This window comes from Pseudocercospora fijiensis (genome assembly GCF_000340215.1).
Source record: "Pseudocercospora fijiensis CIRAD86 unplaced genomic scaffold MYCFIscaffold_7, whole genome shotgun sequence".
NCBI classification, from domain to species: Eukaryota; Fungi; Ascomycota; class Dothideomycetes; order Mycosphaerellales; family Mycosphaerellaceae; genus Pseudocercospora; species Pseudocercospora fijiensis.
Genome location: NW_006921538.1, coordinates 1,027,911 through 1,045,058, shown reverse-complemented (window position 1 = coordinate 1,045,058; position 17,148 = coordinate 1,027,911). Strand labels below are relative to the sequence as shown.

Here is a 17,148-nt window from a genome sequence, read left to right as displayed (position 1 = left end):
ACACGCCATCAATGATTGTAACATATGGGTCCGAGAAGGCAAGCTCTTGGTCGATCCAGATGCATTTGAGCCAGCTCTAGACATGTCGATGTTAACTCCTGACCTCGATCGGCTTTGGACCCGCATTGAATCTGTCGAGAATTCCGGAATAGATCATAAGAAGATGTCGCGAGAGCTGGGTCGCACATGGCTCGAGTTGCATCCGGAACTGCAAACTGTCGACTCAGCCACGGAGGACAGTTACCTAGTACGTGAAAACTTGCGGTTCAGAATGGAGGGAAGAGGGAACAGGCGCGGTCCAGTGACACCTGGCCACATTCCATCACCTCGCTATTCTGCACAGGGTCATGGTCAAGCCGGCCCCAGTCAGCAAGCTCAGCAACCACCTGCGCTACCTCAAGCCGGCCCAAGTCAGCAAGCTCAGCAACCACCTGCACTACCTCAAGCCGGCCCAAGTCAGCAAGCTCAGCAACCACCTGCGCCACCTCAAGCCGGCCCTTCTCGCAGAGACAGAAACATGGCCCTTGTCCGACAGCGATATCGAAAGTATCTCGATGATGAGGGCCTGTCCGAGAACGATGCAGTCAAGGAATGTGTGACAGACATCCTGCTAAAACTGCCCCATCTATCCTGGGAGGCATGTGAGGATGCTGTGCGCCTGTCACTGCAGTGCAGCACGCCTCCAGAATTGCATTGACCGGTGTAACTTTGGGAATTGAGCTCTTGCTTCTTATTGTTGATCAAGGTCCTGTTCTTGATTCGACCTCTGCCAAGTATGCTTGGCCATGGCATTATGGTTGAGTGTTTAATACTGGACACTTTGATTGAGTCTGAAGCGAGTGTGTTTGATATCTGCCGCTGCGTTCTCCAATCAAGCGAGGATTCAGTCTTACATAGTTAAGACTGAACTTCTCATCATTCATGAACCCACCATGGTTGCACACCGCACTCTATGGCGTGTAATCAAAGCGATCATTGCTATTTTCGTAGCTCTGGACGAGAGCTAGCTACACGACCGCAAAGACCATCGGGAGATCCACGTCCTCAGTGAGCGACTTCAGCGTGCAATTCGAAATCATCTCCAAATGATCCTCCACCAACGGTGCCCTTGACCCGAGAGCGAGCCTGGTTCTGATCCCATGGCCAAACTGCCGGCTGGATGCTTTCATTGTAGCAACCAATTCGAAGAGAGAGCACAGCCATGCTCGCCACGCGTGCGCTCCAACCATTATGTCTCTCCAAAGCCTCCCCTTCGTACGTGCCGTCCTTGCCGATCTTTTGTAAAACTGCTGGGGCAAGCGACCTTCACCTGGTCGAACCTCGTCTAGCTGTGCAGCATGAGCAAGCAATCAGGATGTCCCTCTGATCTCACTTCCTCCATGGCCGATAGATCGACGTTGTGACAAGCTCGCACGAGGAGCTGCTCAATATGCAATGAATATCCGCCTCCAATCGAAAAAATATCAGCCAGGAGTAGCTGTGTGATCTTCGCAAGCAATGAGAACAACGCTGGTACAACTTCATTCATCAATCTGAAGAATGTTCTTCATAACCAACCGCCAGAACTTGCCAGCTCTTACACGTCTCCGCCTCCTCCGCCCTGCGGGAAAGTGCGTTCGATGACCAGTTGCAGCTCAGTCTTATGAATCTGCTCAGCCTCAGCTATATAGGTAGCTGCACAACTCCAACATCCCATCAAAATCCTCATTCCTCCATGCTGTCAACGGCTCAACAAGTCCGTGAGAACAAGGAAAATCTGCTGATACCCCAAAGGCTCTCCGCCGTGATGGCTGATGGCAGTGCGAGGCCAATGACTAGCTGTGCAATGGCAGCAATCAATCATTCCGCCTCTCCACATGTACCTCAGACCTTCACCGCCTTGTCCAACCGGATTTTTGCATAGTGCTGTCCAGCAGTAGGACGTATGCAAGCGAGTCGTACATCACTAGCAACGAACTAGATCGTGTTTCTAATGCTACACAAAGCTTCTCCGCTTTGTGTTGCGATTTCTTCGTCACGGGAGGTCGCAGGTTGGCTGTTGTTACCCCCAAAAAGGAACATGAACTAGCTGTAAACCATCAGCATTCAATCAGCTCATCTAATCAAGGCTGTACCATCTTGTTCGCTTCGTGCTGTGATACGACAGCTCTCGTCATCATGGCCAAGAACGATACGAGCTATGTAGCTAGCTATACGATCAAGTCGAGTGGCTCTCATCAATCATTTCCCAGCCCCTACCATGCGGACATGAATTAGCTGTACACCATCAGCAATCAACCATACACACTACACCAGACTTCTCCGCTTTGTGTTCCTTTTGTCTCCCAGGTAGATGCATGGTGGACTCAACCCTAGCCCCTAGAACATGAACTAGCTGTACATTTTCCGCATCGAATCAAAACCGCTCCGGGACCTCCTCCACCTCGACGTTCATGCTGTTGACCTATAGCTGTTTGTGCGATAGAACAACCGCGAGGACATGAAACAGCTGTACAACATCAACATACAATCAAAACAAGACTCGAATACTTCATCCTCTTGCTCCGACCATCTTGCATATAGATGATTACACCGCATAGACGTCCCCTACAAGGACATGAACTAGCTGTACATCATTAGCAATCCACCTACACCACCCGGCACCTATAAGGCGTGGCAATTTCACTCTTATAGGATTTAGATATAATCTAGTTATACGATGACTAGCAGACTATACCCCAACCCCTACGGAAACGCCAACGCTTATATAAGCTCCTAGATACAGCAGGTCGGTACCACATTGCCGCTAGAGTAAGATTGCCAAGAAGGACATGAACTAGCCGTACACCGTCAACAATGAAGAAAATTGCACTGCCAAGCTACCTAAACTCGGCAAGAAATCGACAAAACAGCATACAGAAACTTCTCCAGCTCGTACATACTGCATTGCACACACGTAGACAGCCCAATCCGCATACATAGTCGCTACCAAGGACATTAGCTAGCTGTATACCTTCAGCAATCAAGAAAAACCCATCTACAATATCGTGACACTGCCCTGTCACACTGCTAAGAAAGATATAAGCTAGCGGTAGGAGGTCAACGACCAATCCACAAAATTCATTCCGCTTGTTGTTGCTGATCCAAGTCGTGCCTGAATTAGCGGTACGCAAGAAGCATTGAAGCATATCATGTCGTTCTTGTGTGAAGCACCCACGTGCACCTCGTCTAACACTTACATCACCACGAACACGTCAATGTAATCACCACACACTCAAAACCCAGAAGAGAAATCCTCTCAAGCATACCACATTCATCATTGATCGATTCATACATCCCCTACAACTTCGCCCTCCCTCTCTTCCTCTCTTCCTCCTCCTGATGCCGAACCTTCAACATCCTCCTCAAAATCTTCCCACTCACACTCTTCGGTATCGCATCCGTAAACCTAACCCCGCCTCTCAATTTCTTGTGATTAGCAACCTTCTTGCCCAACCAAGCCTCAATTTCCCGCGCCAATTCTGGACTCGGCGTGTTGCCGGATTTGGGCACAACATATGCCAAAGGAACTTCAGTGGCCAGATCCTCTCGATATACGCCGAGGACAGCCACGTCGTCGATTTTGGGATGCGCGACGAGGTAGCCTTCCAGCTCGGCGGGAGGGACTTGGAAGCCTTTGTATTTGATGAGTTCTTTGACGCGGTCGGTGATGTAGAAATTTCCGTGCGAATCTTGGTACCCAACGTCGCCGGTCTTGAAATAACCATCGTGTGTGAGGGCGTTTTTGGTTCCTTCGGGGTTGTTGAGGTAGCCCATGAAGATGTTGGGTCCTTTGAGCCAGAGTTCGCCTACTTCACCTTGCGGGAGTTCTTTCTCTTCTGGTGACATATATTTGGCCGTAAGGTTGGGAAGGAGCTTGCCGACCGAGCCCATCGATGACTGCCAATCCTCCCATGGCTGCAGATGTGTGGTTGGTGATGTTTCGCTGAGGCCATAGCCTTGCTTGATGGGCACTTTGATGCGAGCGTACACGGCGTCCACCAGCTCCTTCGTGAGCGGTGCTGCACCAGAATTGAGTATGCGCAAACTGCTGAGATTGTACTTGTCCACTACCGGATGCTTTGCAAGGAGCAGCACGACTGGCGGGACGACGTATGACATTGTGATTTTGTGACTTTGCACGATCTGACACCACGCCTCGAGATCGAACTTCGGTAGCACAACGCATTTGAGACCTCGGTATAGGCAATGATGGATGATGCAGGTAAGTCCGTAGATATGGAAGAAGGGCAAGAAGGCGAGAATCGCATCTCCTTCTGGCGCTTCCTTGTGAGGCTTCCACGAAAGCCTGTGCTCTCCTGCGGTATTCTGCATCACGTTGGCAACAATATTCCGATGGCAGAGCATGACACCTTTGGGCAGACCGGTGGTTCCAGAACTGTACACAAGAAAAGCAAGGTCCTTCTCCGGATTCACCTTGGCTCTTCTGAATCGTTGCGTGCCAGAGATGTTTCGCACGGATGTGAAGTGCTTGACCCTGCCATTGGGGTCCCGCTCGTCTCCGATCAAAGCGATGCGATCTTCTGGTATGCCGACCTTCTTCGCGGCCTCAACGGCAAGTGGCAGTTGAGGTAGTTGCGTGATGATTGCTCTTGCCCCACTATCCTTCAACTGGTATGCAAGCTCTTCAACAGTGTAGCCTGGATTTGCAGGCGACACAATCCCACCCGCCCAATGCGTGCCCCATGTGATCGCTGGCGTATCTATGCAGTTCGGCGTGTATAGCGCGAGGACATCGCCCTTCTGCCAATCCCAGAGACCTTTCAGACCTTTCCCGAACTCGATGGCGGTGTTCTTGACTTGGGCGTATGTATATGATCGGTCGGTGGCTGGGTCAACGTAGATGACTGCGCATTAAGTCAGCAAGGTCTTCTACCTGCATGCTGGCATCGATATCATGCGCCTTTGTCATCCGGAAAGTCTCTGTCCTTCCTCTCGAACAGGAAGTCCCAAAGGCCGACGTTCGGTATCTTGAGTTCGGGATACGGCGATTGCGAAGGCATTGTCGCTGTTCTCGTCAATGGGAGCTAGACTTGAAGTGGAAGCCGGCAATGTCGACAGCGAATTTCAGCATAGATGCTAGATGCTACATCCTTCGCAACTCTGGACGAGAAGGCACAATGATCTTTGTCACGCACGCAGGCTCACTCCGACTCGCCGAGGCATCTGCTAAGGTATGCAGTTCTACTCCGAAGCACGCTAATCGGTCGCTGCCCGTGCGTCTTTTGAGTGGCTTCTTCGGCGGCGGACATCGGCATTGGCGTGCTTCATCAGACGACACGCGAAGATGTGCAGTGTTGTGATGTGGGAGGACGGCGATGAGTTCGGAAATGCAGTGCCTCCTGTGACATACGAGTGAAAGCGTGCTCTGCTCTCGCTCTTGGATGATCAGGCATTCTCGGCAAGGCGCTTTCGGCATGCCGCAACGCTAGCAAGGATCTCGATAACTCTATCCGACGTCCTCTTACACCGTCTCCCACTCCTCTTCCATTTCGGCCTCATAATCACGTAGCCTCCTCTTCCTCTCAATACCTGTATCTGGCGACAGTGACGCCGTCATCCTTTCCCAAACTGGACTATCACTCCCAATTCCCCTGAACTCGCGGCTGGAAGGCAACGAAGGACTTCTCCGCGGATCAGCATCCTGCACAATCGCCGCACGAACACGATTCAGCCCTCTCCTCTTCCTTCCCTGTCCAGACTCAGAAGAATGTATAATATCCTCCTCCTCCTCAAGCCCACCACCAGTCGGTATCTCGTCAAGACCACGTTCAGGAGTCTGAGGGACTGACATGCCGAGATCAACGAGAGCCAGATATGGTGCTCTCTCGACCCGACACTGTGGCAGTATCTAGTTGTGGCGTATGTGATGGCCGCGGCCAGAAATTATTCATGAAGCCACGAAGCCTGTCCATGACTTCGATCTTGTACTATATGCATTCGTGGTAAGTCAACGAAGGATATTGCTCGTGTTGTTGGCTGCCCTGAGCGAGCTTTCAAGCTTTACTGGTCAGCATCGCTTTGTTAAAATGTCGAGCATACAAAGAGGACTGCGTCCCCCGGAAAAGGATAGCACGTACAAAGACTCGATTTGCTAAGATTCGTTCCATAAGCTGAGAAAGCCACTGACTTACCTCGTCTGTCACTGGTTGCCGCACGCTGACTGTACGGGATCAAAATGTCCGGCAGACGTGTTGCAAAATCAAGAAACGTATTCCATGGTTATATCGAGTCGCTTGTTAAATGCTGCGAGGTCTCAGGTGACGTGCAGCAAGTGAATGACTGCTGAGTCCTTCCCGAAAAGGCAAGAGTGACTAGGCCGCTTCATGTTACAAACGGCATGTAGCCAATAGCAGCTCTCGAGCCTTTGACGAGGCCCGCTGCGCGCCAGATCATTCATTCGTCGCATTTCGACAGTCGTAAGTCCGTTCATTCACCTCAGCGCACGCTCAATCCTACCTGGAGAACGTGATAACGCGTTCTTCTTCAAGCCAAGTCAAGCCCTTAGTCCTGCTGGACAACGCTTGAGATACAAAATGCCGCCATCGAACGGTCGAGGCGAGCTCCTGTACAACGAGAAAAAAGAGCTGGAGCGTCTGGAAGAGATGCGTGCGCAACTAAAAGATCGAATGGTAAAGCTGGAGCTTTGGGATGTCGGCGAGGAGAGCGATTCGCGCTTGGAAGCATTGGTCGAGCAGATTGCGTCCATGCCTCTCAACTTGCTATACCACCCTAAAGTGATGAGGGATTTGAATGAGCGAACTATGAGGATCCCAGCGACTGCCCAAAACCGCCAAAAGCAGTCAGTTAGCTTTACGAACGGATTATCTGTAGTCGCGCACCTTCAAACCGAGCGCAACTATCTGCCTCTCGATCGCGCTCGCACAAGCGATGCCAAGACCGCCGACTCGACCGGCAGATCGAAGCCTCCAATTCAGATCGGAAATAATGAGGATCAGACCCAGGTGGAAGAAGCCGAGAATTCGTTCAAATGAACGCTGAGTGTCGACGTATCAAGCATTCAAGGAGCCAAGGGACGGACACTATATACGTCGAAGCGAGCGGTGAGCTTTCACCATGTTGCTTGGGAAGCGCAGGGTGGCAGAAAGCTGTATTATGTTGGCCGCCGCATGAGTTATCGCAGTGTGATAGTTGCAGCAATGGATGATGGTGAAGCGGAGCGGGAGTTGATTACAGCAGCAAGAAGACAAGGGTCCGAAAGCGAAAGCGAAAGCGACGATCATGCCTCTACCACACGCGTAGAGTAGTTCTAGCTTGACGCGTCCTTCGCGGTGCCGGACCAATGCTTCACTCGGACTGACTGGTATTTTGCCTCATATACTGAGCCATAGTTTGTCTAACATCGTATCCTCGTATTCTCCCCAAAATGGCCGTCGACAACGCCAGCGACGATGCTCTTCTATCAAAACCAAGCGACAAGACGACGCAATACGAGTGCCACGAGCGCAGCAATGCCATCTACAACCCTCTATCGACCTTTACACTTCCGCGCAACGAAGCCAAACAATACCAACAGCAATATGCCGACATGTACTTTACGCGCCTCGCCCAGCTCAAACCCGCCGTGGAATCAATAGCCTCGGAAGCATTCAGCGACTTCCACATTGGCGGAGAACAGGCGAGGAAAGTGGACAGAGTGCTAGATGTGCGGCAAGGGCACCTCTGCTGGGTCATTGGTACGGTCTTCGTCGAGATGCCGCTAAAGCCAAATGTGCTGGAGGACATTGGGAAGGAGCATTGGATCGCTGCCCCGCCTGCAAGGCAAAAATACAACCCTGGGGAAGGCAATGTCTCCATGATGCTGGAGGATGAGAGTGGTCGGCTGAAGCTGACTGGCGGCTTCCTGGCGAGCGTATTGTTGGTGACAGGTGCCATTGTGGCTGTATTGGGCACGGAGAACTCGGACGGCGATTTTGAGGTTCTGGATATAAGAGTCCCGGACCTGCCACGTCAACCGCAGAGATGGGAGAGAGACGATGGAGATGCTGCACTGAAAGGCAAGAAGGCCAGCCAGAAGCGAGAGTCTGGTGGAAAAGTGGCGATAGTGTCTGGCTTGTCAATCAGTGGTGATGACGGAGACACGCTTATGCTGGATATGCTTGCCGAGTACTTGCTTGGTGAAGCAGGGGGACTGGATGAACAATCAGCAGCATCACAAATATCACGACTCATTATTGCTGGAAACACACTTGCTCATGGCCAGCCCATACCCTCGCGGGAGGAAGTCGCAGCAGCAAAGAAATCTGGAAAGCGTACGTACGGCTACGATGCATCAGCGTATAATGCAAATCCAACGGAGAGATTGGATTCATACATGGCATCGCTACTGCCGTCAATACCAATCACGCTCCTGCCGGGCCTTACAGATCCGACTTCGACAGCATTACCTCAGCAGCCCATTCATCCTGCCATGTTCACCCGGTGTAGAGCGTACATGGCCGCACCGCTCGCCACCGAGACAGACTCTCCATGGTTCGACTCCACCACGAATCCTGCTGAGTTCGACCTTCAAGGCTGGAGATTTCTGGGCGCAGGCGGTCAAACGGTGGAGGATGTCTACAAGTACGTCGACGGAGAGGAGAGATTAGAGATGATGGAAGCGATGTTGAGATGGCGCTTGTCTGCTCCGACCGCTCCCGACACTCTCTGGTGCTTCCCATTCCAGGATGGAGACAAATTCGTGATCCAAGAATGTCCGCACGTCTACTTTGCTGGGTGTCAGCCCAATTTCGAGAGCAGCACCATTGAAGGACCGCATGGCCAGCTGGTGAAGCTCATCGCAGTGCCTAGCTTCAAGGAAACTGGGCAAGTGGTGCTCATGGATCTAGAAGAGCTCAGCGTTGAAGTGGTCACTTTTGAGGCCTTCGAAGGATGACGTTCCACAGAATGCCGGGAAGCGATTGCATTTTTACGACAATGACCAATGATATGGGAATCTGTGTTTAGCATGGCGTCGAGGAGCCGGGTTGTCGTTGTCGTTGTGGTACCTGCGACATCTTAGAGAGAAGTGATTTCGCCATCTCCATATTCAAGAACTTGAAGATTCAGCGCTTTTAATTGCTTTTTGACGTCAATTCGCATATGGACGCCGACGCCGACGCCGACGCCGACGACCCTTGCAGGCAGCAACCACCAGGCAAGTGGGGCATTCCAAAACAAGTCGACGCGTAGCGCGTTTTCTGGCTTGAGATAAAAGACGTGCAGGTGTCCGAGATCTTGAATGCGCCCTCACCCTCGCCCTCACCCTCACCCTCACCCTCACCCTCACCCTCACCCTCACCCTCACCCTCGCCTCCGCCCTCACCCAGTGTCCACTATGGCGCTACGTTCAAAGGACGACTTCCTGGCACAACTCCAACCTGCCTGCGGCGCGGAAATCGCCATCGCGCCGGACCAACAGTGTCCCGTGTGCCACGAGCCGATCGTCGAGCCGACTTCGACCTCATGTGGCCATGTCTTCTGCTTCAAATGTTTGAAGCAGTGGCTGGCGACGTCGCATACCTGTCAGTTCATCTGCGAGCAACGTCGCCGGAACACGGGAGCTGACTTGCTGCAATCCAGGTCCATCATGTCGCCACGAGCTTTACCAGAAACCAGGGGCGGACGGAGAAGAAAATGAGTCGGAGCATGCCCTGCCAACTCTTGTTGACCGCATGCTGGCACGCGTCGTTTTCGATTTCCCATACGACGGAGCTGCCGTCCGCGACATCATCGACAGAAGCCCTGATCACGTCTGCATTGCCCATGCAATGCTCGTCTGCTCACTGCTTTCCCAAAACTCATTCGTCAATTACGACACCCTCCTCGCTGCTGCTGTTGCTGCTATCCTGACAACCTTGCGCCAACCAGGCATCCTCACCGTGGCGGTATCAGATCCCGAAATTCGAGAGGGCTGGAAGAGCATAGCGTCTGCAATCGAATCGGTACTCTCACGACTCAGTCAGCAGACCCTTCCTGGCTCGCATCTTTTTCTAGCAATGGAGAAAGAAGTCCAACGCGTACTGCGAGCCCCAAACAACGAGTCGCTGTTTGCGAGACGAGGGTCGTCGTCGCCGAATGACACTCTCCCCTACGCCTGGCTTGAGCTTAGCTTCACTGCGGTGCTGCGACAAGTGGTTCAGGCAAGCTATCAGGCAAATGCCGAGCAAGTTGCGCCCCCACAATACCGGCAGCCGGAAGAATTGTCTGCTTTCACTGCTCCACCTTATATGGTACATCCACAAGACCTTTTAAGGGCCATTCGGTCTTTACGGCCGCAAATGGACTGGATGGAAAGGGTGCGGCCCTCTATGACAGGTGATGAGCAAGTCTACGTCAGCCAAACACTACTCATGCCCCCACTATTGGCGTCGTTCAAATGCATGGGTGCAGCCCTGAGCGACAGTTTCTGTCAAGGCACCACCAATCTGCCACTTGGGCGTAGATACAAAATCGCCCTTGAGATCTTACAACAAAGCGCCGCCAAGACCCTCTTGAAGCTCAACGGAGAGACCGTGAGATGCGGGGACTTATACGAGTCAATTGGAAACAAGTTCTCGCTATCTCTTGGTGACTGGCCAGAGCAAGATCGAAATGAGGCTGGATTTGAGGAAGATTTGCCGAAAATCTTGGCTGAGTTCAAGGAGGGCGAGCTGCTGCTGCTTCTCATGCCCTGCTACCTGGTCGGCATCAGACTTCACGATGAGACACAGCTCCCACGTGTCAACGCCGCACCAAACGGCAACGCACCGGCCACCACTGCAGAGTCGAATGGCCCATAAGCTGTGCGACCCTTTTTGTAGTAACACACCTGGTCTATCCAAAGAAGAGAGAAGAAGAAGGGGCCACACCAGAGGCAAAGCGACCGAGAGATTCAGCCAGAAATAGAACAGTCTCATCACCACGACCTCGCAATCGCGTCATCAAGGAGCTCCTGGCAAGGAGAGCTTCCGCTGCTGCAAAAATCGCGCAAGGCACTCAGCCCAGAACTGGACGCGATCGGAGAAGAACGTAGGAACGATCTCAGATACAACGCGCATGAAAATGAATTCGAACTTACTCAGTCCAACGAAGTAGTAAATGCAAATCACCTCACAACTCCAATTACGTGGAGAGCAATAGCAAATGTCATGCGACCCTGTCACCAACTTCCTGTCTCACCCGTTCTGCCCTGAAAGCCTTCCTCGGCGTGTAATAACAGGATTGAACTAGAATATCCAAGTATTGGGGTATTGAGTCGCAATCTACTACCTTTACACACAGAAATTCAACGCGGCGTTGAAGCGTAAGAGTCGACGCCCTCGAACTCGACAGGAATGATAGAGATCAAACGTGAGCAGTGGAAAAGAATCGGAATTTTCTCTTCTCGGTCAGCCCCGATAATCATCATCGCAAAACCTGTCTCTCGGAATTCCAATTTTCATCGCACGATCAAGAGTGTCAAGAGAGAGCAAACATGAATAGAAAATTAAAGTCATATTCCATCACCAGGTATAACACCTCAACAGCAACTACCTACACTACACCCCAGGCACCAATTCCCCATCCTTCCCATCAAACATTACTCCACCAAGCTCTACCAAACCAAGCCATGTCGAATCACAGGTATTATTACAGTGACCTAAGCACCAAGCTCAGGGACCTTCATTCTCAATTCGTCATCATTATTCCTATCATTCTGTTCGCCGCATAATGACAACAGAGTGTTGTACTCCTCGCAACCAACGCCATGAATCTTGCAGGAAGTACAAGCTGCCGCCGCTGCGTGGCACCTGGCCTCCACTGCGAGGTAGGCGCAGGACGGCTCCGTGTAATCACTGTCATGAGGTCGCTCAGTCGCTACGGTCGAGCTGGGAGGTACATCGATTCCCAGAGGCCTGTCACTACCAGTCGGCGAGCCGATATCCTGTCGCTCCGCAATTGTCGACAGACCTGCAAACATCATCGTCAAATCGGTATTGCCTTCTCCAGACTTGTTGCATTTGGTGAGAAGAGCCTTGAATTCCTCGCACCCGTTACCACTCAACTTGCACTCAAAACAAGCTCCTGTAGCCTCGTAACAATGGAGACTTGCGAGCCAGTCGCATGGCCAGTTTTCGAACTTGGGTTCGGCGGGCTCTCGAGTTGAGGTTGCTGGGCTGGGAATGGGATCGATAGTCGAAGACGAGTTGTAATTCGCAGGGTTGGAAGAGCTGCATTCAGTGCCGGCCTCCTGTCGCTCCATAAGCGTCGGCATTCCCGTGACAGTGCTGAGTGAGGAGGCCGAAGTTGGATAGACGGACACAGCTGTCTCCTCTGGTGCTGGTGGCAGTTTAGGTATGCTGCGAATCAGTGGCAAATTCACCACCGTGCATTCAGACTCTGTCAGGCCAGGACAGGTGCGGTTGTCTGCACACAACTGGTCGTAAAGCTTCAGACAGGCATTCTTGATCTCGGTCAAGGACCGAGCCTCCGACATCACACGTTCGCAAACCTGACATTCACTCTCCGATACGTCCGAACATCCACTCGCGAGCTCACCGCAGACTGAGCTAGTAGTGAAGTTTTGGAGCATGTCTCTCAGCTTCACATCGGTGATTACCTCCTTCTCTCGCAGGGGCTGTGGCTGATCGGCGGAGGCATGTTCACCAGTCGCAGTCGCGTCGCTACATCCACTGCGACGAAACTGCTGGAAGAACTCCACACAGTCTCTGTCGTATTTGTCTGTTATCTTTGGGCTGTTCGGATACTTCAGGTATTTTTCAAAAGCTCTCCCACATTTCCTGCAGTCGTGTCCATCAATGTGGTAGCAGTGCTTCTTGAGTTGTTTGCATCTGGGGTTGTCTGGAACAGGTGTGATTGGATCGTGGAGGAGGTCCTCAGAGTCTGGTTCATCGAGCACATTCCTTGGTTCTGGCGAGGCCACAAGGTCAGCGGCGCTGAGTCCTGGTAGGAGAGTGCAGTAATCGGCCTTGACGCAGCCGGAGTTGCAAAGTTGGTGCTCGTACTTGAGGCACTTTCTGCGGAACCTCTGATCTTTCCAGTAGTCATGAGGATCCTTCAAATGGGTCTGCATCGCTTTCATGCAGTCTTTGCAAAGACCCTGGTGTACTTTGGGACATCTCAAAACCTGGTCGCACTTGGGATGAGGATAGGGGTTCTGAAGATGCGATAAAAGACTCCTGGGGGTCATGCTACCCTCTTCTTCGCTATGCCCTGAGCGCTGTGGCATGGTCGCGATGCTAGACCCATCCAAGGATGTCCCGATCTGACATTTCTCATCTGTAAGACATCCGTTTGTGCAAAGTTGCTTTTTGAACTTGCTGCACTTCTTGATTACTTTGCGAAACTTCTCGTCGTCTTCAGGATGTTCTTGCAGGGCCTCGAGTGCATGCTGACAGCTTTTACAATCGTGCTTGTGCGCTTTAGGGCATCGCTGTTCGTATGCTTCACAGGAAGTGTCGAACATCTGCTTGAAGGCTGACCAGTGACCTGAGCCGATGCTATTGGATGACTCCTGAGCCGTATGTAGGCCGAGCGACTTGAACATCGGGGTCATGCAGTTGCACTTCTGAAGTCGTTCGTAGAAGTCGAGGCATTTCGGACTGAAGAGGCCGGGAGAGGTTTTGCATGCTTCGCAAGTATCTGTCGCTACGCATGGACAATCTCGTTCGACAACGGGACAAGGGATGTCCCCAGCGGGGCTGCCCTGACCTTCTCCTGGCTGTGCGAACTCTTGGACATGGGAGTTCGTAGCTGGATCGGAGTCTGATGAAGACTCTGGAGCATCGACATGGCCGCCGACAATTGAATCTACTCCAAGCCCAGTCAGGTGAGGCGTAGGGCCTTTTCTGACAGTGACAATGTTCTCCTTATCGGTGAAGAAGCTTGGCTGCGCAATCGAGATGGTGTGTTCGTCCAGGTTGTGGAATGTGTACGCACTGCGTAGCAGAGGGTCTCCAAGAGTGAGAATTGATCCGGATGAGGGAACTAGACTGAGTTGGCACACAGCCCTTCCATCTTTCATGAGTGGAGTAGTGGACCAGCTCTGGTTGTAGATGTCGCCATTGTCGTGTATCGGAGTCAGCATCTCACGGAACGGCACCTCGATAGTGGTTGACCCGTTTCGAGCATCCTTGAGACCAATGGAAAGACCCAATGTGGTGTTGGCCTGGTCGCAATAGTATATGGGCGGAAGATATGCATCCGCTCGAGCACGGTCTGGTATCTGTTCGATGAATTGCTTGTAAACATTGCTAGGCACGTACATCCCAGCTGCGCCTGTGTCCAGCGTTGCCGGAAAGGAAGAGCGAGCCAATGGCAACTCCTTCGATGTGTCATTTGTGACCAGCGTTGCAGATGTCAGGTACAGCGTTTGGAAGTGGTAGTCATTCCCGCGCGGCTTTACAGTGTTCATAGTGACAAGGTCGCCATAGAATTTGGCGGTATCGACCGCACCGAAGAGGATATTTCCTTTCTGCTCGACAATGTCGTCCAAGTAGATCGAATAAGAGCGCGAGCCAATGACACCGGAATCGTGCATTCGGTCAATCACCGTGGGAATCACGGCGCAAGTGCTCGGTTGCTCCGAGTTCGTACAATTGTATTCCCGCGCGGAGCTGTAGGAGATTCCCATGATGCCGAACTGTGGTCCGTCCGGAATACTCGGGGAGATCTGGACAGTACTCGCGAGACCGAAGGTGAAGTTGGTCAGCGAGACATCGCCCAGGCCAACCATATCTGCGGCATATACCCCTTGCTCTAGAGATCCGTCCATATAGGCTATCTTGAATGGAAGTGCATTTTCGGCGGCTGAAAAGGTTGTAGAGGCATTGGAGGTGAACTGGCCGCCAGCACATGTGTCATTGCGACATGCTGAAGAGGCTGCATCGGGAACCCAAAGGAGGTCGCTCCCTGTGTCGAGCAGAACTTTGAAAGGTTGCGGTGGGGATCCTATTCACAGCGTCAGTGCCGTGGGCAAGAGCCGGCCGCCATCCTTTGGCCACGTACCGATCTCGATGTCAACAAAGTAGCTTCCACCAGCAGGAATCCATTGCGCCTTCGGATCAAAGGACAAACTTGGCGCTCGACTGACAGCACACTTGTGGTATCCCGGTGGCTCCGCTGCCGTGGATCGAGGCACTTTGGGAAGCTCGCCCTGCGAATGCTCATGTCTCGATCCACGGTAGACTATGCTGGCCGCCTAAGCCGAAAGGAGGGCATAGCCCAGCATAGTGGCGGGTGTCGACGCTGAGAAACAATGTGTATTGGGTGCTGGGGATGCTGAAACAAGCTGTATGTGTGATATCCGATGTTGGTGCTGAAGGGGTCAGAGGATCGATGGCGGTGAGTAAACATTGCCATTGCGAGGCTGAGATCTGACCCTGAGGAGTGGACGTGCCCTCCATAGCGAAGGACTCGGAAGCTGCGCTGTGCTGAATTAGCAGGGGCTGAGCGGATCAGGGAGGTACAGTCTTGCCTTGCTGAATACGTGGAAGCAGGAGTCTTCCAAGGTTTCATTTGTGTCTCCTAATGATTACATTAGCTTGTGCTTTGCTCTGTCAAGCAGTGTTGCCAGCATCCCTCCCAAGCGTCATTTCAGCGGATCGATCAAGCTTCATATGCTTTCGCAGCTGCCTACGAGGTCTGATACCAATGTAATATTTCATGCCTTCTCCCATCATAGCGTTGAATATGTGAATGAAGACGTGCTTGCCCTGAACATAATTCGTTTGCATTGAACCGCCATTCCTGCATCCTCTCCTCCAGATGCCCTCCCTTACGTCCTGAACCTTCCTCCTGGAAACGTAAATCTTGAGTGTGCCTTTGCTGGGCGATCATCCTCACTGCCCCGTCCGATCGAGACATCTTCCCGCTTCTTTCAGCTTCTTGATGGCATACTCTGCGTTTTCCGCCAGATTTGCGCCAGCCTCTCGATCAAAGTCCTCCACCCCATCCTCTTTGACACTAAAGTAGTGGTTGAAGTCTCCCATGACCATGGTCACAAAGCGATCCCATTCTCTCTGCATGTAGAGGACCTGAACCCCCAGCTTGCCCTCGAACTCTTCCTTGATGACCTTTTTCAGGGCAGGCAGAAAGCCTTGTAAGCCTGCCTCCACTTCTTGCCCATTTGCGGGAACCTGGTCATGCAAGGTGCGCATGAGAATACTGGCTCTCTCGTGATGTGCCTTCCTAGCTCGGGCCGCCTCTCCTCTTCGAGGTCTTGCTGGGTCGGGTGGCTTCTGCGCCTCGAGCTTGCCGGCCGCTTCGTATGCCGGTCGCAGAGTTCGGGCGACAAAGGAGTCCGTGGTCGTATTCCTAATAAGGAAACGTTCCACACTTCGAATTTGCTCCTCTACTTTGTCGAACCTCCTGCCATTCTTGGACTGAAGTCTGACTAATCTCTCCTCAAGCTTGGCGAGGAAGCGTTGCTTATTGCTGCTACCTGTATCATCCTCTAGGCCCTCCATTTCACCAATAGAACGACGTAATGTCTCGGAAACCTGCAAGCTCGTGAGCTTTAGCTCCTCCCGATGCTGAGTCAGGTCTTTGAGAGTTTTGAGGGTGGCAGATTCGATTCCGGGAGTCATGATTTCTTGAATTTGTGGTGTCCAAGGTTTGTTTGCAGTAGCCGCATTCCGGCTTGCGTTACGCGTAGTCGGACCAGTCGGAGTTGGAGGTTGATAATTGCCATATCTCCTACAAGTTGCACGAAAGACTGCTGAGTGCTTGGAAGTGTCATCATCTCTCCAGGCGATAACGCGGCGCTCGGCTTTCTTTCGCCATAGATCGATGTCACGATCTACAGCTGCGACGACGTGATGGTGCAGGTTGAGAATTTGCGTGTACGCGGGAGCCACACGTTTACCTGCGGCGCCTAGCGCATTGCTGACTTTGCCACGGAGTTCAGCTTGCCTTGTGCGCGGCGTCTTGCTCACCAGCCTAATCAGCTTTCTCAGGAAGAAAGGTAGATCGGCGAGCAGATCTTGCAGGACTTCAAGCTTAGGCTGACCGACTCGTTGGTAAAGCGCGTTCGCAAGGGCAGGAAGTCCTGTGTCTTGCATGCTCACCCGTGGAACTTGATCATCGATAGGTACGCGATGCTCCCTGGCTTCAAGCGTAGAGACGAAG

The 17,148-nt window shown here is 52.3% G+C and overlaps 7 protein-coding genes across 7 annotated transcripts; 4 read left to right on the top strand and 3 right to left on the bottom strand.

Moving 5' to 3' along the window:
- Positions 1-504: 504 nt before the first annotated feature.
- MYCFIDRAFT_211938 (uncharacterized protein) lies at positions 505-1,223 on the top strand. The gene has a single exon (XM_007930911.1). The coding sequence runs from the start codon at positions 518-520 to the stop codon at positions 695-697; it is 180 nt and encodes a 59-aa protein (XP_007929102.1). The 5' UTR covers positions 505-517; the 3' UTR covers positions 698-1,223.
- Positions 1,224-3,318: 2,095 nt separating this feature from the next.
- MYCFIDRAFT_189724 (uncharacterized protein) lies at positions 3,319-5,042 on the bottom strand (the record flags this gene model as incomplete). The annotated part of the gene is made up of 2 exons (XM_007930910.1): positions 3,319-4,886; positions 4,943-5,042. The coding sequence occupies 2 exons, from the start codon at positions 5,040-5,042 to the stop codon at positions 3,319-3,321; spliced, it is 1,668 nt and encodes a 555-aa protein (XP_007929101.1).
- An 814-nt stretch (positions 5,043-5,856) lies between these two features.
- Positions 5,857-7,230, top strand: MYCFIDRAFT_177017 (uncharacterized protein; the record flags this gene model as incomplete). The annotated part of the gene is made up of 11 exons (XM_007930909.1): positions 5,857-5,880; positions 5,923-5,981; positions 6,029-6,093; positions 6,139-6,260; positions 6,293-6,299; positions 6,330-6,349; positions 6,386-6,507; positions 6,536-7,004; positions 7,043-7,103; positions 7,132-7,184; positions 7,216-7,230. The coding sequence occupies 11 exons, from the start codon at positions 5,857-5,859 to the stop codon at positions 7,228-7,230; spliced, it is 1,017 nt and encodes a 338-aa protein (XP_007929100.1).
- Positions 7,231-7,396: 166 nt separating this feature from the next.
- On the top strand, positions 7,397-8,935 carry MYCFIDRAFT_155847 (uncharacterized protein; the record flags this gene model as incomplete). The annotated part of the gene is made up of 1 exon (XM_007930908.1): positions 7,397-8,935. The coding sequence occupies exon 1, from the start codon at positions 7,427-7,429 to the stop codon at positions 8,933-8,935; it is 1,509 nt and encodes a 502-aa protein (XP_007929099.1). The 5' UTR covers positions 7,397-7,426.
- Positions 8,936-9,319: 384 nt separating this feature from the next.
- MYCFIDRAFT_86742 (uncharacterized protein) lies at positions 9,320-11,161 on the top strand. The gene is made up of 2 exons (XM_007930907.1): positions 9,320-9,563; positions 9,622-11,161. Exons 1-2 carry the CDS (start codon positions 9,377-9,379, stop codon positions 10,818-10,820), a joined length of 1,386 nt encoding a protein of 461 aa, XP_007929098.1. The 5' UTR covers positions 9,320-9,376; the 3' UTR covers positions 10,821-11,161.
- A 3,252-nt stretch (positions 11,162-14,413) lies between these two features.
- Positions 14,414-14,974, bottom strand: MYCFIDRAFT_22517 (uncharacterized protein; the record flags this gene model as incomplete). Its single annotated transcript, XM_007930559.1, has 1 exon — positions 14,414-14,974. A coding segment is annotated over one exon (561 nt), but the record flags the coding sequence as incomplete, so codon positions are not given.
- A 654-nt stretch (positions 14,975-15,628) lies between these two features.
- MYCFIDRAFT_204422 (uncharacterized protein) lies at positions 15,629-16,350 on the bottom strand. Its single transcript, XM_007930906.1, has one exon. It carries the CDS (start codon positions 16,176-16,178, stop codon positions 15,861-15,863), a length of 318 nt encoding a protein of 105 aa, XP_007929097.1. The 5' UTR covers positions 16,179-16,350; the 3' UTR covers positions 15,629-15,860.
- Positions 16,351-17,148: the final 798 nt, after the last annotated feature.